General features: G+C 33.1%; 2 protein-coding genes across 2 annotated transcripts; both read left to right on the plus strand.

The window, feature by feature from the left end:
- Window positions 1–5,589: 5,589 nt before the first annotated feature.
- Window positions 5,590–6,710, plus strand: LOC131857375 (abscisic acid 8'-hydroxylase 1-like). The gene is made up of 3 exons (XM_059209853.1): window positions 5,590–5,840; window positions 6,073–6,391; window positions 6,552–6,710. The coding sequence occupies exons 1-3, from the start codon at window positions 5,590–5,592 to the stop codon at window positions 6,708–6,710; spliced, it is 729 nt and encodes a 242-aa protein (XP_059065836.1).
- Window positions 6,711–14,724: 8,014 nt separating this feature from the next.
- Window positions 14,725–27,503, plus strand: LOC131049721 (abscisic acid 8'-hydroxylase CYP707A2-like). Its single transcript, XM_057983785.2, has 5 exons — window positions 14,725–14,940; window positions 15,083–15,175; window positions 15,301–15,379; window positions 15,472–15,578; window positions 27,396–27,503. Exons 1-5 carry the CDS (start codon window positions 14,725–14,727, stop codon window positions 27,501–27,503), a joined length of 603 nt encoding a protein of 200 aa, XP_057839768.2.
- Window positions 27,504–27,816: the final 313 nt, after the last annotated feature.

The following is a 27,816-nucleotide window of genomic DNA, read 5'->3' on the forward strand; positions in this document are numbered from 1 at the left end:
AAACCTTTTACCACAAGTCTGGCCTTATATCTTTTCTGACCTCCTTCCTCCTCCTTCAGCCGATAAACCCATTTGTTAGGAAAGGCTCTTTTTTCTGTAGGTAAAGGGACTAAGTCCCATGTCTTATTTTTCATCAAGGAGTCCATTTCTTTTTTCATGCCTAGCTCCCACTATTGTTTGGCATCCACTTGCATTGCTTCTTCATATTCTTCTGGTTCACTAGAATCAGTTAATAATATAGAATACAAAGAAGGAGAAAATCTTTTAGGGGGTCTACATGACCTCGTAGAACGTCTAACACTTGTAGGAGTTTGTGGGACATTCTGTTGTTGCTGAGAATTAGGTACCTGTGGCATTTCATTTGCAAGAATTTCATCCAACACCACATATTCTTGCTTGTCATGTTCATGCTTCTTTTCCTACATTTGTTCTTTATACATAACCTTCTCATTGAATATAACATCTCTACTTCTAATTATTTTCTTATTTTCAAAATCCCATAACCGATAGTCATATTCATCTATCCCATATCCAATGAAGGTACATTTATGAGATTTAGCATCAAGCTTGATTCTGTTTTCTTTATCAACATCGACAAAAGCTTCACAACCAAAGGTTTTCAGAAAAGAATAATTTACCTTTCTACTAGTCCATGCCTCCTTTGGAATACCACCATCTAAAGGGGTTGAAGGTCCTCTATTTATCAAATAGATAGCAGTATGTACAACATCTACCCAAAAATGTAAGGGCAATCCAACATGCAATCTCATGCTCCTCACTCGTTCCATGATAGTCCTATTCATTCTCTCTGACACACCATTTTCCTATGGAGTTCCTGGAACTATCTTCTGCTTTCGAATCCCATTTAAGGAGTAGTAATCTTCAAATGCTTTGCTGCAATACTCACCTCCATTATTCGATCTGAGACACTTCAACTTTTTTCCTGTCTCATTCTCAACCAAAGCTTCCCATTTCTTAAAAGTTTCAAAAACATTTGATTTTTGTTTTAGGAAATATACCCATGTTTTTCTGGTTGAGTCATCAATAAAAATAACATAATAACAAAAGCCACCAAGAGATGATACCTGAGCCAGTCCCCATACATCTGAATGGACAAGCTCTAATTTCTCACTCTTATTCTCTTTCCCAACCTTGAGAAATATGACTCTTTTATGTTTTCCATAAACATAGTTTTCACATAACTCTAAATCAATCTTCTTTAGTCCTGGCAATAGATTTTTGGATTGAAGGATTTTCATCCCTTTCTCACTCATGTGCCCAAGCCTACGGTGCCACATTATCGATTCTGTTCTTGCAACATTGATTGTTGTTGTCCCTGTAGTAACTTTATCTGTAGCAGCTAAGGTAGAGTAAGTGTTACTAGTACACATATATAATGTGCGTATCTTCGCACCTTTAGCTACTACTAATGATCCTTTAGTGACCTTCTAGATACTATCTAAGAAGGTAACTATGCAACCTTCACTACCTAGTTGCCCTGCAGAAATTAAATTTCTTATTAAGTTAGGAACATGTCTTACCTCCTGTAGAAACCAGTCATTTCCATTCTGCAACTTGATCTTTATCTTTCATTTTCTAACAATTTGACAGGGCTCATCATCACCCAAATATACCTATCCAAAATCACCTTAAACATAATCTAGAATATATTTTGTACGGGGTGTTACATGAAATGAAGCCCCATAATCTATTATCTAGGAATCATTAACGTTATCCAAACATAAGATTAAAGCATCTTGTAAAGTATTACTTACAATATTAGCTTCCTTACTGTCATTTTCATTTTTGTCCCCTTCTTTTTTTTTTTCGAGACCAACAGTCTTTCTTTAGATGACCAAGCTTTCCTCAGTACCAGTAATCTTTCTTTCCTCTAGATTGAGAGCATCCTTTCTTTGACTTCCCTCGTGACTTCTCATTCCAAGGACCTTTTCCTCTTTCTTTTGATCTTCCTTCATTCTCCACATTCAAAACACTACTTGATGATTTTGAAGTCTCACCTGTGCTTTTCCTTTGCATTTCCTTGCTTAGGATAACACCAACAATATCATCAAATATCAAAGTATTTTTACTAGAGATAGAGTTACTTACAACCATAACCAAGCTATTCCAGCTTTCTGGGAAAGAACATAAAATCAAGAGAGCCCTAACCTCTTCTGCAAAGGTAATTTTTACCGAAGACAATTGACTAGTGATTGTATTTAATTCATTTAAGTGCTCTGCTACAGATCCTCCCTCACTCATTTTCAAATTAAACAAACACTTCATAAGAAATACCTTATTCAAAGCCGAGGGTTTCTCATAAAACTTAGCCAATGTCACCATCAAATCTATAGTCATTTTTTCTTCTGTTATATTGAATGCTACAGACGATGCAAGGCACAATCAAATGGATCCCAGTGCCTTTCTATCTAAAATGTCCTACTCTTCATCTGACATTGTGGATGCTTTCTTTGCCTTTCCTTCCAATGGCCTCCACAAATCCTTTTGATACAGGTAATCCTCCATCTACATTTTCCATAACTGATAATTCTGGTCGTTAAACTTTTCGACCTTGAATTTGGAATCTTCCATTGCTCCCACTCAAATCTAAAAGTCCTGCCAATTTACAAAAAAGCTTGCTCTGATACCAATTGTTGGGGTTTCAAGCAGATCCGAAGCAAATATGAACTAACAATTATATGCAGATTTAAATACAAAAGATAAAGAAATAAAATAGGACATAGATAACACAAAGATTTAACGTGGTTCACCCAGAATGGGTTACATCCACCATACACAGTCGTCCAATCTTTCTTATTATCTAGCAAAAATAGTACATCAACCTTACAATACCTTAAGCATCCTAGCCACTTATAACATGCATTTTTAGGGCAACAAACAAAGTTTGCCCTTTTAGGGTTTTATTACAATGTCGGTTTTCATCAACAAAAATGACAAAATAAACATTTCTCGGGGGTTGCCGCCCCTGAACCCCCACAGCGGGCTACCGCCCACTTTCTTGGAGCCTAGCCCGGCCCCAGACCCTAGCAAGGATACGTGCTGAGTGTACAGTACTTTGCTGATCAGTCGCCACATATCAACAACTACATAAATCTAATCATGTCATATTTGATGTCATTGCTTGGTATTAAATTCTAAAATACATCATCACATAGTGGCAATTTGATTAATATAGTCTAATTTATTTTGAGCATTGCTTTAACTTCATTATCCTAGATTAAGTTCAAGGATTATTTTGATTTAAATATTAGTGAATCTATTTACTCTTACACAACCTAGTTTGAAATATGATTTTAAATAAATACTATGATCTTCAAATTTGTAATTTTTACTTTTTACATCCTATTTTAAAATATAATTTTCTTTTCATTATTTATATTCATTGGTACATTGCTATTTTATGTGATCCTAATTATGGATTCGAACGACAACACCTAAGTGAGAACCTGCGGTATTGTGGATGAACAAGATAGCACATATTCAATTCGAAAATCCAACATATAGTAGTTCATGAGATTCCAAGGGTCACAAAAACCCCTTGAGAATTGAATCCCAATAGACACATTTGTTTATTACATAATAAAATCTAAAAACTACAAAAATTTCAAAAAACTATATGAAATTTTATCCTAACTTTAACTAGGCATAACTTTATGGTCAGGATTCGAAATTATGAGCCTTTCCCAAAGGATGGGCAAAACTTTCAAGGGCTGAAAATGCCCCAAAGGCCTTCAAAATTGACAATTACTAACATATAGAAAAACTAAACAAAATATATTAAAATACTTCAAATTTTCTTTTGATCATTATGGTTTTGTGTTCTTATTTTCATTTCCAATATTTTTTCTCACCCTACCTATTAGTGAATTCCATTTAAGTTTTTTATTTTACTCTTTCTTTATATTTTGTGGGTTCTCCAACTAGTATCTCCATAGATTATAAATTTTTTTGAATTGTATAGTTAGAATCATTAGAAGATTGGACAACAAATGGGAGGAACATCTTAAAATATTTTACTTTTTATTTTAGGCTCTATATAAAAAAGCTATGGCCCCATTATGACACTCTTAAAAATACATGAAAAAATTATATTATGGTACCTACTAGATAAAATGTTTGTTTCTTATAGCATTGAAATCCCTACAATGAAGAAAGAAAATAATTAAGAATAGATTATGATTTATTTGAGATTTATAATTTTAAGGTTACTCTTAGGGTTAGAGTGATGTGTATAGATAGATTAATGCGCATTTAAGAATATAAATTGGAATAGAACTCTTTATGATTTGATTCATTAGAGTGACTTATTCTATTGGTAGATATAAACATTTGTATTCTCAAATTATATTTTAATTAACCTAATTTATATACTTAAGTGATAATAAAATTCTGATAATTTTCCAACCTATAGGTGGCCTCATCCCACTCCTTATTCATAGGCCATATATTTTTTTAAAGGTTTCATGATTCATAACATCAGTGGTTAAGCAATTTATTTGATAGTCAACTTTTGTATTAAAGATTTTCTTTTTTAAGATCCATAATTTTAATTTTGAAAAATAAATAGAAGAAAAAAATAAATCAACTTATTTAAAATAAAAGAAAAAATAAATATTTAATTAAAAAAATAAAATTGAAAAAATATAATTTCAATATTTTATCTATTTTAATATAGAGCCTAACAATCAATACAGTCATTCGTGATGTCATTTGATGTTATGTTCCAATAACCCTTCAAGAGTGGAAAGGCAACCTTTTATTTAATTTAGTATTTATATTAAATATTTATAAGTAACAACTATTAATGTCATTAATATTAAACTATTAGTGTGAACTATAAACCGTCATACATAATGTACCCATTAAATAATAATAATTTAATGGTACCAGCTGCACTTTAATAACCTTTTTCATTTCCCTATCTGCATTGTCGTTGTAATTATATTATTATTATGTTTAGAGCTTGGTGTATTTGCAGCACCATTTAGAAGCTTTTCAGAATATTTTTATTTCCACTCTTATCTCCACTATATTTTTTTATTATTTTCTTCTTGAAATGTTATATCAAATATTATTTGTTGATGCTCTCCTCCATGAATTACGTTCATGGTTTTATAATCATCAATAATGTGAAAATGATTTTAATAAATAGTATGCTATATAGTTTATATAGTGCTAATCATCTAAATTACTGAATTTAAATATGTTACCAGTAAACTGTCACATTATTGAACTAGCGGCCATTTCTTTTCCCATGATCCGGCGAATTATTCTTAAGGGAATCAATGCTAATAAACAAATAAATACTCACTGTAGCATTGTTGTTGGTCTTTGTTTCTTAAGCTCAATACAAAGACTTGAGATGCCACCAAATATTATATGTTTGATAATTAGCAGTATTGCAAAGTGAATAAACCAGAAAATTGCCATGTTGGAATCAAATAGCCGTAGAAAGGAAATGCTCAATATGTCTTGTATGAATGTTATCAGTCACAAAAGCTTCTAATTGATTACCTTGCATATTTAGTAAATTTGTGAGCAGAGAGAAATATAGCAGAACAAGTGAAAATGGCAGAAATGTGGAAGTTGATTGCTTTGCAGATAATTTTTCCTGTAACATGTATCATTGTTTTCTATGTCTTGTTCAATTTGAGAAGAAGAGCAAAAGGAGATGATGGTGTTCCAGGAAACATGGGTCTTCCCATAGTTGGTGAAACCTTTTTCTTGTTTGCATCCTTCAAAAATCCAAAAGGAGTTCAAAGCTTCACAGAGAGCCGTGCCAAGAGGTTGGGTGGTTCCTGCTTGGATCCTTTCATTCAGTACTAATTTACAAATGTCATCTATAGGAAAAAGCTGTTGGATTGTGAGTAAAATAACATAAAAATCTTATTTTGATCTGTAGTTTCTATGTTTTATTTTGGTTTGTAGTGTACCAGGGTGTTATCTAGATATTAGTTTTCATATGATCTTATTGTAAAGTCCCTAGCAAATTCTTAACCTCTTTTTACTGAATGAGCCTGTGAAAAATATTATGTGCTGTTGCCATTGCAGGTATGGTAGAACCTTTCTGACAAATATTCTTGGGAAAAACTGGGTGTTTACATCCACCAGAGATGCAGCAAAGTTTGTTTTATCATCAGAGAAGAACTTGTTCCGCTTTGCAAGCAGCAAAGCTGCTGAAGAGATGCTAGGGAGTAACAATGTGTCTTATGTAGCACCAGATCTTCATAAGAAATTGAGAAGGTTGGTGGGAGAGCCAATTTCAGGAGCTAACTTGAAGAAGAATTTTGAGAGAATTGAAGTGATCTGTCTTGATATTCTAAATGGATGGTCAGGGAAAACTGTCTCCGCCATGGATGGCACTTCAATTGTAAGAAATTTAGATTTTACTTTGTGCTTGAACTCTTGATTTTTTCTTCTCTGTACCAATTAAATATTATCTTAAAGGATATTCAGCGTCGTCTTGATTTCTATTTTCCTTTGTAATACTAAAAGAGATGTAGATATATCCTGATTTTTTACTTTTACAGTTTGCGTTCGAGGTCATAGGCCACATAATTGCAAGCATGGAAAGAGGACCAGAATTATCTGAGTTGCACAAAAATTTCCTTGATATTCTGGATGCAACAACCAGCTTTGCCATTAAAGTGCCAGGAACAAGTTATTACAGAGGATGCAAGGTACTTTGATCACCTAGTTTATGATCATATATTTTCATATTTAATCTATAATAGTTTTAGTAGAGGGTGAATATATATATTATTTGGATTAGATTGTGTGAAATTTTTTTTATCAATGTTATCATACTTTTTTTTTTTTTTTTGATCGATAAAAGGTCGTAGCCAACATTTTATTATTATTATTTTTTAAAATATTACATCTCCATTCAGTGTGGGCACCGGTAGGAAAGAATGGAGATAAAAAAACCTCTGGTCTAGCCCAGATCCCTTCTGGAATCAGAAATTATACATAACTGTACATTTTTACAATTCCTCATCTGAGGATGTAGGCAGACATAATAAGACCTTTAAGATTCTGTCCATACATAATATCATTCAGCACAATCCGGCTGGATCCAACTTCTCATATGTGGCAAATCCACATATGCTTTGAGCATAAACTTTGTCCTGTTTTCCGAATCTGCAAAATCTTAGCGACATACTTTGCCAAACTGTTAGTAGCATAGTAAACTTAATAAATTGTATCGATCATTCAGAGAATAATAACATCTTTCAAATAATGTTAGAGGATTGTAGCCTGGATATCCCTTAGCTTGGAACCCTCCTAACCCGTTGGGTTTCAAATTAAGAGATTATCCAGGCTACAATTCTGCCTACATCTGGAAAGAATCAATTTCTATCAGATACTTAAATACATTAAATTCTTCAAAAATCAGTTCACCAAAACCTGAACATAAAAAATCAATATTTTCTTATGCATATGTCTATGTCTTTAAAAGCCAATATGCACAATAATCTATCATTGAAACTGCCATGATCCTGAGAGTATATAGATGCACATAGAAAAAAAAATAGGCCTGGGAAAAGAAGTGAAACCACAGAAGAACCGAAAAATGGTCCAGAGCTTTATTGTAAATAGAACCAGCTAAAATCTGAATCCATATCTAAATCTTGGATTACCTTTACTGCCCTCCTCAAAACCACCCCATAAATCAGTCACCCATACCTCAAACAATTGGAAGAAAGCCGAAAGAAAACCACACAAAGGATCCAGGGTACCTCAAAAACAAACTATGTGGGATGCTAAGCAATTCTGATACAACCTCTACTAACATGCAAACATCGATACAGAAACCAGCATAAACTGTCCCATTTTAAAAACAAGGCTGATGACCATAGTTAGAGTTGATACCAGCTCTAACCGAAATGAAGGAACTAGAGAACCAAGTGTTAAAAAACCAGTCACCATGGCTCCAGGACATAACGCCTGGCAGTCCCAGCTAATCCTTACAAGAAGAGATTTAAATTGCATTGAATTCTATCCCTTCGCTGTCCAGGGCAGACTTATCACCGTTTACATGCATTGCATTCATGCATTGGAGGACTAGCCTGCTGCTGTCAGAAAAGTGAAATTAGACATTTACCAGTCACCTCTTACCATGACTGAAACACCCCTGGCACCTCCTACCTAATGGTAGTTAAGGACTCGGAAAATAGAAATCAATCATATATTCAGGTTCAGATATAGATATATATAAATATATATATATATTTATATATATACATACTCTAATATATATAGATTCCGAATATATATATATATATGTATATGTGCGTGTGTGTGATTGAGAAGTTTTCTAATTACACCCACACATACACACACATATACATATATATATGAGGAAATATATATATGTATATATATACTATTGTATATATATACACATATCTATATATATGGACATATATATATATATGTGTATATATTTATAATGGGACTGTCTATGAATATGTACACATATATATATATATATATATCCAAGTGAGAGCATATATATATATATATGTATATATATATGTGTATATATATATATCTGAATCTAAGTATACCAAAATGTTGTAGTAAGGATACTATGGCCACCCTTCTAGAGTTTATAAATGAGGGACCAAGAGAGGATTTGGAGAGGAGTGATATGAAGGGGAATTACGTACATCACCTAAAGTATCCATGGGTCAAACCATTCTAAAGACATACGAACTCCCATCTGCCCCTAAATTGGCTAACTTGTCTGCAATAGTGTTTCCTTCCCTATAAATATGATTGACCGAAGTTTCCTCAAAATATTTGATCAAGTCCAAAATACTTTTTAGTTCCGCTTGCAATTTCCAGTTTGACACTACCCTAGTCCTGACTGCATTTATAGTTAACGATGAATCCCCCTCAATTTCCAGATATTTTATCCCAAGTGATTTGGCTAAAATCAATCCCTCCCGTAACGCTGAGAACTCAGCCAAGTTATTCGAGGCCCAGCCAATAGGCTTATTAATGCTAGCAATTAGTACACCGTTGTCCTGGTGAATTGCACACCCTATACCTGCTATACCAGGATTTCCATGAGAGGAACCATCGAAATTAAGCTTAGCCCAGCCCATTCGGGGGGGAGTCCACTTTGTTAGCTTCCTTTCTATCACAGACTGTTCACCTCCACTTCCCATGAACGGGGGAATAATCAAACCCATCCATTTAGATCGAAGAACCTCATCCCATCTGGTTAAATTATTAGTCTTTCCCTGGGTATGTCTTAGTTTGTTATTGATTTTTTCCACAATTGAAGCCTCGATCTTATTAAGAAGGGATACTACCCTCAATTTTGAATCTTTAAAGATCCGCCTGTTTCTCTCCTTCCATATTTCCCATATGAGGATTGTCGGTGCTATTTGCCATACTAAGTGGTAAACATCCTTTGTAAAGGGAGGTTGCCAGCTAATCAGCCATTCTGAAATATCCCTCGGTCTCGGAGTCGGCCAACCGAGGCTTGAGCAAAGCCAATCCCAACACCTCTAGCTGAAACTACAACTAAGAAGCAGATGGTCCACGTTTTCTTCCTCGGATTCGCATAGAGGGCATCTCGATGGTCCCATGAATCCTAATTTCAAGAACCAATCTGCAGTAAGAATCCTCTTCTGGGAAGCTGCCCATGAGAAAATGCCAGCTTTGGGAAGACCCACGTTATTCCAGCAAAGGCTAATCGGAATATTAGGATTGGTTACAGCTCTTCTGAGTTTTAAAAGTGAGTAACCATCTTTGGCTTTATAAATGCCCGAAGAACTACCAGCCCAAATTATCTTGTCTTTCCCGTTATGTAATGAGAAATGCCTATTCCTCAAATTATTCCAGAGGATTTCCTTATCTGCATTTGACAAGTTCATCTCATCAAGGGGTTTCCACTCCCAACCCAATGCGGGGTCATTGGAAACCAGCTTGATATAATCCTTGACATACCTGCCCCTATTTGATTTACAATGTTCAATACCTTCTACGCTTATTCCAGATTTGTCAAGGGCAGAATAACCCCCCCACGAGTCTTCCCAGAACAATGCCTCAGAACCATCCGCAATATCCCAAGACAAATAGTCTCTGATCACCTTTCTACATTCTAACATAAAATTCCAGACTTTGGATCCCTTCGGAAGTAACTCCGTCCTCAGAATACTATCAGGGTTGGAATTAGTGAGATATTTAGCTTTGAGGATCCTTACCCATTTAAGATCCGGGTCCGTGTACATTTTCCAGACTAATTTCGCCCCCAGAGCCAAGTTTTGAGCTCCCAAGTCTTTGATGCCAACACCCTCTATACTGATAGGCTGGCTAATTTTATCCCAAGATATTAAAGCATATTTCTTTTTTTCAGAGTTCATATTCCAAAAGAACTTCCTCATCTTTTTAATCATTTCTAAACGTGCACCTTTAGGTAATTGCTGGCAGGACATCTGGAATATCGGAATAGCCGCCATTACAGCTTTTAGTAATGTTAATCTCCCAGCCGAAGATAGGCATTTGTTCTTCCAAGAATTCAACCTGAGATCCATCTTTTCAAGGATTCTTTCCATAATGAATTTATATTGTTTCCCTTATCCATCGAAATCCCTAGATATTTACAAGGGAGTTTCCCTTTATCAAACCCTAAGATATTACAAATATCTGACTCTATGTTTTGTGGAGTGTTAAAGAAGAAGATCTCTGATTTATTCCTGTTCACTTCCTGACCAGAGGCTAATGCATAGATGTCAAGAATCCTTTTGAAAGCCATGGCTTCAGACCTATTCGCACTTCCCATCAGCATTGTGTCATCAGCAAACTGCTGGTGGGAAATGGCCTCCATTCCATTAGTGATTTTAATACCTTTGATAATCTGATTCATTCGAGCACTTGAAATGATTCTCCCAAGGCCCTCTGCCATTATGATAAATAAAAAAGGGGATAAAGGATCTCCTTGTCTAATCCCTCTAGATATCTGGAAGAAGCCTGCTGGGGAACCATTTATAAGCAATGATATCCTGGGCGATGAAATGCATTCGAAGATTAAATTGATCCATTGTTTAGAAAAGCCAAAGGATTCTAAACATTTACACAGAAATCTCCAATCAACCTTGTCATAAGCCTTCTTGATGTCAAGCTTGATCATCATCGCAGCTGATCGATTCTGTTGTATCGAGTGTATGACTTCTTGAGCTATAATAATGCCATCAAAGATAGATCTACCTGGTACGAAACCGGTCTGTTCCTCAGAAATAATGCACGGAAGGATGCTTTTCAATCTGTTTGCTAAAATTTTAGTAAAAAGTTTGTAAATTGTGTTACATAAAGAAATAGGGCGAAAGTCTTCAAAATTTCTTGATTCCTCCTTTTTTGGGATCAAAGTAATGAAAGTGTTGTTGATTTCCCTTAAAATACTCCCCGAGTTTCTAACAGCTTCCAAAGCTTCCTAAGAATAGTAAGATTGGCATCTTTAAGAGAATATTCAGAGCTGAACAGGGTTTTAAAATGGTTAACCGCTTCTGTAGTTATGTCAGTTTGATCTTCCAGTAGAATACCATTATTACTCATGATCTTGTGAATACCGTTAGTGTTCCTCCTTAATTTTGTACTATTGTGGAAGAACTTAGTATTCCTATCCCCATTTTGAAGCCAATTCTTTCTAGACTTCTGTTTCCAAAATATTTCTTCTTTTGATAACGCATCCTCGTATTTCCCGAGGAGCTCCTTTTCTTTGAGGAAGCTATCCTGATCCATTCCAAGTCTAAACACTTTTTCATTAAGGTCTGCGATTTCTTTTTCTAATGACATTTTGGTTTCAAAAATGTTGCCGAAAACTTCACTATTCCATTTCAGTAACTTGCACTTGATATGTTTTAATTTATTTACAAGGCAAAACATCTTTGATCCCTGGAAACTTACCTCAGACCACCACCTGGAGATCAGGTCATAGAAGTCTGGATTTTGCATCCACATTTTTTCAAATTTAAAGGGACAACACCGCGGTGTAGCCTCTCCCTCAATATTGAGGATGACAGGGTAATGATCAGATCCTGAAGATGGGAGTAGTGAGGCAGAGAGGTTAACCGCTAGATCACTCAAGTTCCCTCTAAAAAGGAATCTATCTAGTCTCTCCGCGATTTGTGTAAAGCCTGATCTTCTATTATACCAGGTATACACACCATTATTGGTTTCTATATCTATAAGATTGTTATAAGCTACCCACTCTTTAAAGTCTTTTAAGGATTGCGGTTCCCTACGAATACCACCCTTTTTTTCTGATAAATTCAGGATAGCATTGAAGTCCCCTCCGAGAATAACAGGGGAAGAGGTATCTAGCCCCATCATAGCCGAGAGTTCTGACCAAACTCTGCGCTTGCCGGCATCCGGGAACGGGCCATAAATGTTTATAAGGGTGAAAGTAAATTTGCTGTGTTTGCTTATAACCTTTCCCAATAGCCAATTTCTATTACCTGCTATAGGATAAAAATTAATACTACGCGGATTCCAAATAATTCCAATACCACCAGAGGTGCCCCTGGCTTCCACAAATTCCCCGCAAAGAAGACCTAATTTCCTTTTAAAAGCCTCAGCTTCTACCTGGGCTAATTTAGTTTCTTGTATGAGAACGATATCATGTTTCCATTTAATAATGTTGCGTCTAATTAGACGCTATTTGTTAGGGGCGTTCATGCCCCTAACATTCCATGAAGAGATTTTCATGGGGCCGTGGGAAGGCCCTTCCCCTTCCCAGCATCAAAGAAGGCTGTCAATTTGCCTTGGTCTTTAGCGTTTCCATCCTGCAATCTTAACTCGCTCAAAGATTTTCTGCCTCTACTTTTGGCTTCTCTAGCGCAGTCAGGACAGTTTTTCCCGTCATATATGTTTTTTATTCCTAAGGTTTGCTGGGGCACAATCACTCCCTCACCATTATCCTCTCCCAGTTGGGGCTGAGCTACTGAAAAGTCATTGACAGGAATAGTTATTCTATCTCCAGACCTATTCTCATTATTTTCTTCCTCATCCATAGATGCCAAGAGTTCCTGAATTAGGAACCTCTTCTCAGCTTCCTCTTCTGGAGAAAGATTTTCAACTACCTTATTATCAAATACCTTAAGAATAGCAGCCATTCTAGAAGATATTTCTTCTAGATCTGCCTCATTTTCTTGTTCCAATTTTTCGTCTGCTTTTGTGTTAGATGGAAGTTTCAATGAGTCCACCGAATTTGAGACTCTTTTTGTCATCTCCACTAAGGCATCTTCTTTTATAGAGTTTGCCTCATCTATAATTTTATCAAGATCATTAATGTTGCTATAGGTGTAGTTTCTATTTTCATCAGGGTAAGCCACAGTCAGACTATTGTCGTGACCAGGGGATGTATTTATTGGAGTTTTTTTATGCTGATCTGAGAAAGAGTTATCCATTTGTTCGATACTCTTAACCAGCGCTGGGCATGTTTTCTATCTAACATCAGATTCAATTATAGCCCCATAATAGAAAGTGGGTTGGATGTTCCACTCCCCGCTGTTCGATACTAGCGAGATGGGTTCTAAGTCCAATGAATTAATATCAGATTCAACTAAGATTATGATATTCATTTTTACAACCCCATTTTCTAGACCTTCACATCCCAAAAAAGAACCGAATTGATCCCCAATATATTCTAGGATTTCAAAATTCAGATATTCAACTGGTAATGTACCCAGACTAATCCATCTAGGGTACTTGTTTAAATTATGGGATTGAGGATCAAAGTTCGGTTTCCAATCACAACGAAAAAAACCATAACCTTTATATAATTTAACCGAACCGTAGAGAATATCATTTTTTGTATTTTGATTATCACACAAAATTGCCAGAAAATTATTATCCAGGATAGATATACTTACCTGACCCGGGTATAGGGCCATCCACCACTCAATAATTTTACCAGTATCTTCTCCAATTCCCGTCCACTTTGCAAAAACCCCACATTTGCTAAATAAATTGAATTGGGGTTCCGTTAATTTTGCTGGAATTTTTACAAATTCGCCTCGGTTTTATTTTGGATTTTGGCTCAAAATTCCTCACTTTCCCGAGCAGCACCGTGTTTGCCCCGATGGCCGGATAAAGGTTTGAGGCTGCGGACTTATGCCAATCGAAGTTGAAAGATCTGTTTCTACTTACGCCCATCTTCTTCCTGGCCTTTTTCGAGCGAACGATATGCCAGTTTCCATCGGAGGGTAGTGACAAGGCATCATCCATTTTTGCCCTAATTACTGCATTTTCCCCAAACTTGCCCGCTTTGCCAACCGAAAACCGAACTTCATTTGTTACAGGGTTTTTCTTGCTTTGCGGACTGTAGATTGAAATGCTCTGCGGACATGAGGCGAAGACTTGTCTGCACCCCCCCGCCGCAAACCTTGGCAATTTCGCAGGACAGAGATTTCGCATTTCGCCAGATAATTTGCATGCACTATCCTAATATTTTATTACAGATCTAAGTGTAGGCTTCAACATTCTACAAAATATTGATTCCATTTATCAATGTTATCATACTTTATGATTGATCATCAGAATAAAAAAAAGCTAAAAAAACACAAAAAGAATATATATATATATAAAATATATCACAACTTTTTTTAACTGAATGCTTATAAAATTATGCCAAGTTGCTACTTTGATTTGCAGGCCAGAGAGAATTTTATGAGGCTATTGCAAACCATTATGGATAGGAGAAGAAAGGGTCTGGAAGCCAAGGATGATTTCATTCAATCAATGATTTCAAAAGATGGGCTTCCTCAAGAAGATCGATTGACTGACTTGCAAATCAAAGATAATTGTCTTGCTCTTCTTATTGCAGGTTTTGCCACAACAGGAGCAGCTCTCACATGGTCAGTGAAATTTCTAGAGGAAAATCCTTGTGCAAAAGAAAGACTCATGGTATCCTTATATACATAAATCATTTCTATTTGAAGTGCATAAAATGCCAATAACATCTGCATAGGCAGACCACACAATTCATATTTATTTACATAATAATTTTTATTTTTATTTATTTATTTTTTTTTTTTTCAAATATCAGGAAGAGTACAAGAGGATTGATGAGAAGAAGGTTGGATCAAAAGTAACTAAATTGACATGGGATGACATTCACCAGATGCCTTACACTACAAAGGTATGTGGATCATTTCCATAGTTGTGAATATTTTGCAAATAATTATGATTATATTTTAATTTTATTCAACAATTTTTTTAATTAATAACTAAAATTTGGAGCTTATTTTTCTCACTTTTGAACAGGTTATATTAGAGACATTAAGAATGTCAAACCCAGTTCAATGGAGTACTCGTAGCGTTCTTCAAGACTTTTCTTTGCAAGGTAGAGCTCAGTTTTATTCATTGGATGGATCAAAAGTAATGATAAATAGGCAACATTGAGTCAAATTAAATATATATTTCTTCATTTTACAGGTTTTACCATTCGAAAAGATTGGATTCTTGCAATCGATCATTGTGGTCTTCATTACGATTCTGATATTTTTCCAAATCCAACAAAGTTCAATCCTTCCAGATTTGATGTAAGTTTAATCATTAATTAAAGTTGTTGAAATGAATAGAAGTAGGTTATATTTGTGCATATTGAGAATTTATTTAAGATAAAAGTGTGGAAAGGAAATATTTTAAAATATAAATAAATAATAGTATTTAGTTAAAAAAATTGGATTTTGATACAACATGAGAAATAGTTCAAAATGATTTATTTGAAAATTTAGTGACATTTTAAATGAATGCTTTAAAATCTATAAACTTATTGTCTATTGTTGTATGTCACTTTCAATTACAAATACAAATGTCATAAGAATACCGAGTCAATAACTTTATAAATGATCAAAGAAAATATGTTCAAACACACGATAGATATTCTAGATATCAATGCAAGTAAGTAATACAGGAATAAGTGCTCCAATTATGCCAATAAATGCATCTTACATGTTCTCTTAAAATTATTCTAGGATGATCTCTAGATCTAACATATGTATCTATGTATGTATGCATATGAATATGTATAGTATACATTATGCATGCATATACATACATATGTGTGTATACACACACACACATATACATATATACATAGACACATGCACGTACATATATATGCATATATATGTTTATGTGTAGAAATAGGAATGGTTTGGCATTTGCACCCATTCATAAAAAGTAATAGCATTTGTGCCTTGTCATTGCATTTAAGAGACAACTAGGTCATAGTGAATCTAAAATAAAAGGGAAAATTACAAGATGTACAATATTTGTCATTCCATTTTACCTTCATTTTGAGTTGCATGTGAACTACCATGAAAATGCATGCCAAAGTAAATCAAGAAATGAACATGAAAGTAGATTTTGATTGAGTGGTACAACCATGATCAAGAAAGTGATGTCCACAAAATTGTATGCTACAACTTCTAATTAACTACATGGAGATTGAAGCTAACTCGGGTAAATTGGAAAATATAAATATAATAAATATTTTTTTGCAAAGATAAAGATAGCATCATGTAAAACTAGAGAAAGATACTAAACGTCTTATCAATAACTTCACAACATGATAGGTAGAAAAATAATCTAAAAAATAATTTAAAATAGGGTTATGAAAAGTATCCATAATTACAAAATGATTTTTCACTAGGAAATATATGTTAGAAAAGAGAAAGACAATCATAAATCATGAGCAATCACAAAACAACAAGATCTCTTTTATGAGAAACATTAAGATACCTATCAAGTGGGACATCCTTTTCCATGTAGCTCCTATATTACAACATAATACTATGTTAAATAAATATATTGTATGTTTAGATTTATAAGGTGCAAAACACCTAATCTTAACAACCTCAAATTCATCATAAAGATACTTTCTTCAAAATTCTTCACCTCATGAACACAATATGGATAAGTTTTTCGTTTAGGTGTATCTTTCTTTTATTTGAGAGGATATTATTTTGTAGATGGGTACCTAACACATAACTATCTTTTTGAGAGTGATTATATGTACTTAAGATACACTTAATGGGGTCTTAGTTTAGTTAAATATTTATATCACCATAGGTTGAGCATAAATAGTTTATTTATTCATTTATATTTAATTTCTTGATTCTTAATAATGAGATGTCAAATTCTTCTTTTGGAGTCAATGTGTCATCCTCTTCCTTAGGAATTACATTTCCATATTTTGAATAGTGCAATCTAATCTCAATCCTTAGGAGTTTCACTTTTTAGAAAATGAGTTTTCATCCTTTTCTCTACACATATATTTCATAAATGTAGATTCATTATATTTTTAGATTTATGTTAGGGGATAGATTTTTACATGCTTTATAAATTGAATAGTTTTGACTTGTTCATTTCATTTTGAATCTAAGCCATTTTTCTTGAGAAACTAAGTTATTATAAATAGTTTTAATGCATTTATCCTTAGATATATTTTCCATGATCATAATTGTACTATTCACACATCACTTGCAATTCCTAAAGCATGCCAAAAACAATTCCACACATCACTTGACACATGTCACCAACAATCAAACATATGAACACTAAATGTCTCCAGCACCAGATCCCTTGTTGTAAAGATACAATAGTAATCAATCATTTTCTGTAACACCATCATATTAATTATTGTATTCATTTTATTTGTTGATACATTTTAGAGGATATAATTTTACATGCTTTATAAATGTAATAGCTCAGTCTTGTTCATTTTATTTTAAGTCTATGTCATTTTTATTTGACAAAAGTTAAGTTATTGTAAATAGTTATAAGGTATATTTTTTCATAGGCATGGGTCTATTAGGTGAATTTATCTCTTGCAATGCTTAAAACATCCCAACAACTTTCTACCCATCACTTGTCCTATGCCGCTAATAATTAAACACATCGATATTGGATCCCTCTAGCACCACATCACCTATTATAGAGAAACAATAGTAGTCAATTATTTTCCTAGTCACTTGGAAACAATCAATGATTGCACTTGAAGACTCAATGCAAGTGGGTGAACCCACAATAGTGGGCTACATTTTTTTCAACAAAAGAAATTGACTCTTTTGTCCAAAACTCAATTTTAGCCACATTTTATTGAAACCCCCTTTCGATCAAATGCAAAAAACATGTTCGATCGAAACCCCCTTTTGATGAATCCAAAAATGCATTCAATAAAAAATTTGTATCAAGGGTTTTCAATAGAAAAGGGGTTCAATAATACCCCTCTCTATCGAACATATGCTCTACTGAACCTCCATGTTAGAGATCCCCCCCTGCCAAAAAAAACTCTACTGGTTTCTGCAAATTTCTAGCCTTCAAAGCTCAAATTGGGGGCTCAAATGGATGGATTTCGACAAACCCAAATGCATGATCTAGTAGTACTCAAAGCGAGATTTCCAATGATTATTACTTTAATATATATTGAGTTTATTATGTTTTTTTTTAGATTAAATAAACATAGGTTTCACACTAAACATCAACTTCTAAGTTCAACACTTATTGGCTAAAGTATTATATTCAAAAGATATAGATGAAGTAAAATAGAACATGTAATTATAATGAAGTATACCAATATTCAATATTAGTAATTTTTTTTATTAATCACACTTTATTTTGAGTTGTGATGTAGATGCATCTCTTACTATTAAGGACAATAGCTCAATTACTAGGGAAATAATAAAGAGTATTAAATAAATCTAATTTTGAGCATTATTATGAAGGTGTGTGACTTTTGTAAGCACCCTTGAGACATTATTTAAGACCTATGAATTTATAGAAAAAGACCAATATAGGATAGAGAAAAATAAAAGAGAAGGATAAATTGAAAGGAGCAAAACAGAGGATAGTTAAGGTCTGGTGGTTGGACATTGGGCATTGGAGAAGGGGCATACAGTGTGTGTCCAACTCGGGGTACAATGTACACCTGGGAGTGTCCTAGCCAGGGTTGTGTTTATTTCATGTCATGAAGGCATGTGGGGTTCTGTGTAAGAACAATTTTTATTTCATGTCGTGAAGGCATGTGGGGTTCAATTTCATATAGTCATTGCCCTAATGTTTCACCATTGCAAATCATTATCTCAATGTTTTATATATTCTGAGTAATTAGTTTATCATTACTTGAATAAATTACTTTGATACCTTATTAAAACACCGTGTAAACACTTAATAATAAATAGTGAATTTAACACCTTAATATTAAATTATCTATGGTAAGTAAAAGGTTAATCCACTACTGATACTTAAGGAAAAATAACTATTATAGTACCAGAGACAGAGTTATTTAAATTAAAAAAAATTGTGAACCACTTAAGAAGCTAATATCATAGGGATATAATAAATAAAAAATAAATCAAATGCATAATGTTAATTGAGAATTCTTGAGATTTCCATCCTTTATGAGTGTTAAAAATAAAAATATCCTAATGGAAGGCCTATTGAGGGCATTTTTTTAATTTCATGAGGGCATTTTTGTAATTTCATGAAGGACTCTTTGGATTTTTAAACAATGTTAGATGACTACTATGAGAGAGCATAATTAGAAATCATAATACAGAAAATATGAATTCATAAAAAATAACATTAACAGATGAATAATATTCATAATACTTCTAATAAATATGTCATTGTGTTATACTACCTTCTTGATGTTCACAATATTTTTTGATTCATATGGTGAAACTAATCATTTAATTTGAAGTCATTTTGTTTATAACATATAAAATAAACGGTTTCAAAAATAGTTTCATTATTTGCCACTAAATGACAATTATCAAAATATTTGCAATCAAGCCACTTTAGTTACATTATATTATTATTTATGATAATAATAAACCTAACCTAACTAAAATAATCTTAATATTAATATTCAAAATATTTTTAAATATTTATATTAAATTTAATCTTTTAAATTTATTTAATATATTATATTATATTTTATATTAAATTTTATTATATTGTTTTGTTTTAACTTTAGTTTGGTGAAAGTTACAACATATAAATACAAAAACAAGAGGGTAATTTGTAACAATAAAAATGTATTAATGGGAAGTGGGATTATATATATAAGTTTTAAAATATTTAGATCAAATTTAGTCGTTTAAATTTATTTAATTTATTATTAAAAATGTTAATTTGCGTCTAATAGAAAATTACAAGATATAAAAGACAAAAATACTAAAAAATAATGTACTAAAGATTAAACCATATTAATTTAAATCTAGTGACTGCCCCATTAATTTATAGATCCTAAATAATTGGTTAATTATTTGTTTGACTGTAAAAAATACTTCAAAAATTAAATGTTGCCTCAAAATTTACATTAAGATAGTGGATCATACATATTAATAGTTGAATAATGACGAGTTAAGAAAAAATGATTATATAATACTAACCTCATAACAAGTACTAATAAAATTAAGAACAAAAAGAAAACATTTAATTTTTTATTTCCATGACACTTTCCTACCATTCCTATCTCTTTTTTTTATGCATATGTTCAATTCACCTTGATCTTTTTCCTTCACTTTGAGGCATCTTGGTTTGATCTTTCGTTAGCACATAACATTTCACTATGGGTAGCATTTTAAAAAGTAAACTCGACAAAGAGTAATATAAGGATTGTTTTCAATATGAAAAGAAAATGTTTAAGAAATTTAAAATATTGATGTTATAATTGATAGATTTATAGTGTATTTTCATACTTTATTTTTAATTTTAAATTAATTATAATAAATATAAAATTTCAAATGTATTATTAAGACAATTATTAAGCAAGAGTAAATATTTAATACTTACAATTTAATTAAAAAATACTAAAATGATACAAATAAAGATTTCACTTAGAAAAGTCCTCTCTATATATATCTAATTTCATACATTATCTAATAGAAAATATAAAAAAAAAGGTAAATTACATAAAAATTTCAATTTCATATCTATTTAATAGAAAAACCCACACATTGAACAAATCATATAAGAGTATACATACTACCACCATATTCCCTCCCTCTCTAGCATATATCACGATAATAATGTTATCCTTTACTCTCTCAATTTTCCTAAGAACTAATAATGATTCAACTTCGGTTCGAAGGACATCATCATCGGTTCCCTTTCAAAGAAATAAATTTTACAAGGAGGAAGGCGTTGCCAAAACCCTTCCTTTAGATTATTGGCAAACACCTTGCCACCAAATAAACTGTTGAAGCACAAGTAATCTCCCACACAAGCACACTTCCGATACCACAAATCATTACGGAGATATTGAGGGAGTGACTGTGGAGGCATTCTTGCAAACTCTTTCCAATTCCAAACCAACTTATCTTCCTCGTCCTGAGCCAACTCCTAGATAACAATACCCTTCTTGTTTGCATCAGTTCTGCTAAGTGATTGGTGAGTTCTTCCCAGCCTCGGATTATATCTAAATTCATAAATATAGAAAAACCCAATTAAAAAGTTAAAATTATATCTCTAAATTTGAATTACTAAAACTTAAATAGAGGAAGAACTTTGTAATTTTATTTATTAATCACACTTTATTGTGAGTAAGAAACAAAGTTCTAGTAGATCGAATTGGACTACCCTCTTTTAAGTTGAATTGTAGAAATGTTGAAATTGGAGTAAATGTGTTGGAATCAATATAAAAATGCATGAACAATAAGCTACAGTTGTTGGATCGATCCACGAACCTGGATCTGAGAATTGTAAGAGGTTTCAGATTTGTTCCTAGAAGGAGCTCCCAATTTGTCAGGACCGGGATGGTGGTCGCTTTGGTCCTCCGCACTTTTCACACTCCAATGGGGAATTGATTTGTCACTATAAATAAAGACAATTTTGAATATCGTAGCTTCATACCTACTCATGGGCACACTAGAGAAGGGAAATAGGTTTGGAATAGGGGTTTGCCTTAGGTCAAACCCCAATTTTGGAATTAACCATGAAATAGTAAAGAAATATGATTGAATTGAAGTAATGGAAATGTTCTCCTTTTGAGGGGGATGTTGAATAATGACTGAAACACAAATTTTATACCTCCTTTGAAGTTTTGTTTGTCTCCACATAGAATTAGGGTTTCATAAAGTTTCCAACAACATAGAACATGATTCTCAACTCTAATGCTTGAATCTTGACCTTATCTTTGCTCCAATGCTTGAAAGAAGACTGATTGTTTGCTCACTTGAACTTGAATACTTGATTGCTTGATGTCAAATTGAATTGATGTGTATGTGATTGTCAAATGATCAAATGAGGCGTAGGCCTCTTTTTATACTTGTTCATCAAAAAATAACTTAATTTTCTAACATGAGCCAACATGGAGCCAGAATTCCCACTCAAATCTCATGACCGTTAAGTGGCCCAAAATTGGCTCCTAACTGGGAGGACTAGGGTGCTAGGTGCTTTGGTCTTGAGGGGACCAAGGCACCACACCCTGGTCCTGCCCAATTAGGGACCACAATTTAAGGGCAGGATGAGGTGTGAAGTAAAAATGGTGACAAATTTGCATAGTGTGAGAAAAATCAAGTCTCAGTTAGGCCTCAAAGAATGAACACCAAGGTGAGTGCCCAAATGCAAACAAAATTGTAAGGGAGTACAATTTAGGATGCTACAATTTCAAAGCAACACACTAGATCCTAAAGATATATCTTGGTGATGGTATCATTAGATTGAGCATATGTATTTACCCCATTCTCGCATGCCTATGCTAGGATTTTTAAGTTGCATAATTAAGGCATAAAAAGTAGGAATAGAATTACAAGCTTAGTATTTAAGATGTAAAGAATGAAGAAGTTTAAGCCATATTAATAATAGAATCATCATGACATGTAAGAATATAATCATAATACATGGATAAATAATTTCATGAGATGTATCACATAGTGCATCATGCCTAGTAATAGAAGATATAATAATATCATGGGTATCCATAATAGATGTATCGTATTAAAGTTCGTCATGGAAGGAAAGGTTCTCAAAAGTAGTACACAATTAGAATCACACACACTACTATCAATATTCATAGAAGAAGCTTACAATATATGATGATCAAGGAGGAACTTATTGTAAGGGTATCTAATTGGGAAGAGAAAACAATGACTAAATATTAAATAAAGAAAAGGTGCACATATGACAATATAATGCTTCCATAGATGATGTGATGCCATTTACATGATAGAATGACATAAGTGGTCCAACAATAAATGGGTCACATCACAAATTGTATAAAGATTTCATAATCGATAATAGAAGTATGGATAGATACGAAGGATAGATAACCTTGAGATTCCATGATGTCATGCTAGAGCTCTATCAAAGTGTAAAGAAGGTATGGCTAGAAAGACTATGCAATAAATTGTATAACTCTAACTATATATATATAAACTCTAACTATATTCTTAAATCCAATAGGAGGGTGGGTGGGTGCATGTGAAAGAAAGGAAATATAAATAAATACACCAAACCTTAGAAAAATGATATATCAATGAAGCACAAGGATGACATAAGGATCTTATTTAGAAAATAAGACTCAGCAATTAAATAATTATAAATTAAAAATTCATAATATTGATGAGAAACCCTAGGGAAACTAGATCATTTAAAAGAATACAAGTTCATCAAACTGTAAAGGAACATAAACTTCCCCTAGGTTCATCCTAGGGTAATCTAATAAGATGTATACACCAATAAGTATAAATCAACATAGTCTAATTAATGATAGATATGAGGGTGATAATTGAAACATTAAATAAAATCTAAGAAATCAAATGTGAAAGATCTAAGTGTACTTAGTTCTAGGTTTGATTAAAAATAAACTTGGTGTGGCATAATTCCTAGAGTTTTGACATACCAAAATTGGCAATTTGGATATGTTCACTATTTGGAACTCTATGCTAAGCAATCTCTATAATTTGGAACAATGCACCTATAGATCACTTTCGCAGCCTTCAATCTATTTGGTAGCTCATGGGTATGATCCTTCTAGTTGCAAACTTATGCTCTACAATCCAACTTAGAATTTACTTCTCATTTAACGTTAAGGACTATCAATGTTTACAAACACATAGGAGATACCTTTGGATCACAATTTTTTTGTACTGTCATCTAGGTCAACACCCTTGATAGGACTAGATTTAGAGTTGTGAAAAAAAAGTGGGGACAACAAAGTCGAAGCATGCAAATGCTCTAGGATGATGCAATGCATAATTAGATTATTTTGGGTGCTACAATTGAAGTATTCCTTGCACACTCCTTCCTTAAAAGTGAATAGTATTCAATGTTTTTCCAAATATCCAAAATGGGTGCAATCATATGCCTTTAAATACAAGGACATAGAAATAAACAATGCAAATGTGTGTTTAGTCAGCTCATATCAACTATTGAAATAGACAGGAGTCAACCAAATTTGAATTTGAATGTTGGAATTTTAATGTGTACATCTATAGCCACATGATTGATTAGAGATACAAAACGATGATGCCCATACAGGGTATGGATGCCTAATCATGAAAATGTAATAAATGTAGATTGTGAGTGAAAGTGTATAGATATAGAGAAGATAGGATCATTAAAAAAGTGAACCCAAAATCATACAAACTTACATCATTTATCAATATATAATTATACTAAACCATTTTTTCAAAACAAATCCAATACTAAATAAAATTTGCATAAACCTATATGAATATCACCTTTACAATACTATATTATAAAACTAATAAAACATTTGTTAACATTTTAAAATCCATAAAAGCAAATGCCATGATTCTCAATAACTTAAAAAAAAAATCTACATAGACTACAATCTCTATTGCCTGACTAGACCCACAAGGCATCTAGATAATTCTAGAACTTGTCATTTGCAAACCCCACCTAGTGCAACTAGGTTCTTTTAAATACTATAACTAACTTCATACTGGCATTCCTCATAAGAATCAGATTTAGAATTTTGAAATAGTTTGAATAAATTAATATTGAGCTACCACAACATTATTCTTTCATTTATTTAAGTAGAATATTATCAAAACATTCTACATGTATTAATACATTTTTATTGCACAACCATCCAAAACTTCCTGCAAACTTATGGCCCACTTGGCCATTATTTATGCCGGCAAACCAATTTTATTTTGTTTCAGTATTTCTATAATATTCATGTGGCTTTTGAAAAACAAGTTTTTTTTTTTTCTAATTTGGATTACAAATATAGTCTTACATGTGCATGCATCTTCTGACACCCATATTCATGAACCTGGCTTTTAGAAGACTTTAAATACATTAAATACTAAAGAAGAAAGAGCCCCATTAGAAGGCCTAGAATCAAATTAGGATCTTGGTCTATCAATCCTAGACCTATCAAATTCCTTCTTTCCCTAATGTAATGGTAAATTAGGACATTTAGTGATTTTATTATCTTAATTTAACCCTAACCCCAATTTTACACCATTGCATTTCGGTAAACCTGACATCTTGCACCTTAATTTTTTATTTGTGATCTCAGATTTGATTATTTATGCACTTTCAAATTCAAATTTATGCTCACAAGTTCCATTCTCAATTGAATTACATAGAGGAAGAACTTTGTTTCTTACTCACATGATTTTCTAGTTCTCATAGTGACATCTCCATGCCTCAACATGGGCTGGTACATGCTATTATTAATTGTTATGATATTGCCATTATAAGGAAATTTAAGACATTTATGAATAGTAGAAGGGGTTGCTTTCATGGAAGAGATCCAAGGATGTCACAACTTCACACGAAATTGATCCAATGTAGGAATGATAGAAAAAGTCACATCTAAGAACTTAGTACCAACCTCAACAGGAGGAGTAATAGAACAAATAGTAGGGCAGGAAAAACCATCATACACATTGACAACTACATCAAATTTATCATATGTTACTTGATGAAATTGTAAAGTATAGAGATATTCTTTAGTGATCACATTCACCATACACAGTGGATCAATGAGAATACCTCATGAGAGTTTGTCTTTGATCCTTGTAGTGATATATAGTGGATCATCGGGTGCATCAATAGTATCACTAGGATCAAAGGTAACACATAGGTCTTTAGAAGGTGTATGTTTATCAACAAGATTCACAACATTATTAGACTCAACACCAAGGTCATTGGGAGAATATGTAAGAGGCTCAAACTCAACCACATTAGTAGAATAGGAAGGTAAAGGATTAGTAAGTATTTGGAGGTTTTTATTTGGAAGAGCTATAGATTTATTTCATTTGGCATTCACACCAGCTATGAATACAGTATTGGTATCAATTAAGTCTTGAATCCTACTCCTTAAGGTATAACACTTTTTAGTATCATGATCAAGTTGACGATGATATTGGCAAAAGGGTCGGGGATCATGGTAAGGTGGAAAATCTTTGGAGGTATCAATTGTCTTGATGGGGAAAAGTTTCAACACATTATTATTTATCAATTTTGACATTATACTATGCAAAGACTCAGAAAGACCAATAGATTCTTATCTAAAGTATTTGGATAAAGGGACCACATCTGATGTCGTGGTTGCCACCAAGAGTATTAATGTTGTCATTTATCTTGATGTATCCCTTTTTTGGTTTAAAATTCACAAAATATTTTTGAGCACTCTCACTCTTATCAACTAGAGCCATTGAAGAAGATGTTTCAAATTGACTCACTTGAAGTTGATAATTATGAAGCATTGCACACAACTACGTAAATGAAGTAAAATAAAAAAAGAGAATCTTATCCCTAATGTATTTTTTGTAAATTAGCAATAAAAATTATTTTAACATCATGATCAGGCATAGTATAAGCAATTTGAGAATACAAATGTTTATATCTACTAATAAAATCAGTCACTTTTTCTTTAACTCATTGCTTACAATGAATCGAATCAGCCAAAGTAATATTAGGACCAATATTATAGTGAAATTTTTGAATTAAATAATTAGCTAATTGTTGAAGTGATGTAATAGAATGAGGAGGCAAAGAACAATACCATTGCAAGGCTTTATCCCTAAAGGTTTGAGCAAACAATTTAGTCATCCATCTTTGATCATGAGCAAAGTCACTACACAGAGTTTGAAATGTTTTCACATGAGTCAAGGGATCACTTTTTCTATTATAAAGCTCTAATGTATAGACTTCCATATGTTTAGGAGGGATAACATAGATAATGTCATCAGATAATGGGCTTACTACATCAAATGTGGGCACATTAAACTGGGATTGGGTAATAGAATCCAATTGCTATTGTAGGGATGAAACAATTTGAGCTAAGTTATTGATGGTTTCTTTAATACATGGATTAAAATTGGACATATTCAATTGTGATGTAGGATTAACATTGTTGTATGTAGGTGGATGTTGGGAATAAGGAAGTGGAACACTACGATATGTGGGTATGGGAGCTGATTGGGATACAAATGGAAGACTCACAAAATGAGGTATATACGAATTCTGATTAACAAGGTTCCCCCATTGAAAAACATGTGTAGGATTAACATTTTGTGTGGAAGTAGTCATGATAGAAGATGTAAATGTAGGCACACTAGGCAAGGATGTAGGCATAGGAATAGAATGATTGACTTGACTAGTGGATTGAGAGTAACCAAGGACTTTGGCACAAATTTTGATAGGAGTGATATTAATGTCAACAATATGAGCAAGGCCTCACAAAAAATAAACACCAAATTTATCACTTTGCACCATTCTTTTTAGTCCTTCAATCAATGGTATTGCCTCACTTTTCAGGTATTGTTGACTCATCCATTGTTGAAG

The sequence above is a fragment of the Cryptomeria japonica genome, chromosome 1 (assembly GCF_030272615.1).
Source record: "Cryptomeria japonica chromosome 1, Sugi_1.0, whole genome shotgun sequence".
In the NCBI taxonomy this organism is placed as follows: domain Eukaryota; kingdom Viridiplantae; phylum Streptophyta; class Pinopsida; order Cupressales; family Cupressaceae; genus Cryptomeria; species Cryptomeria japonica.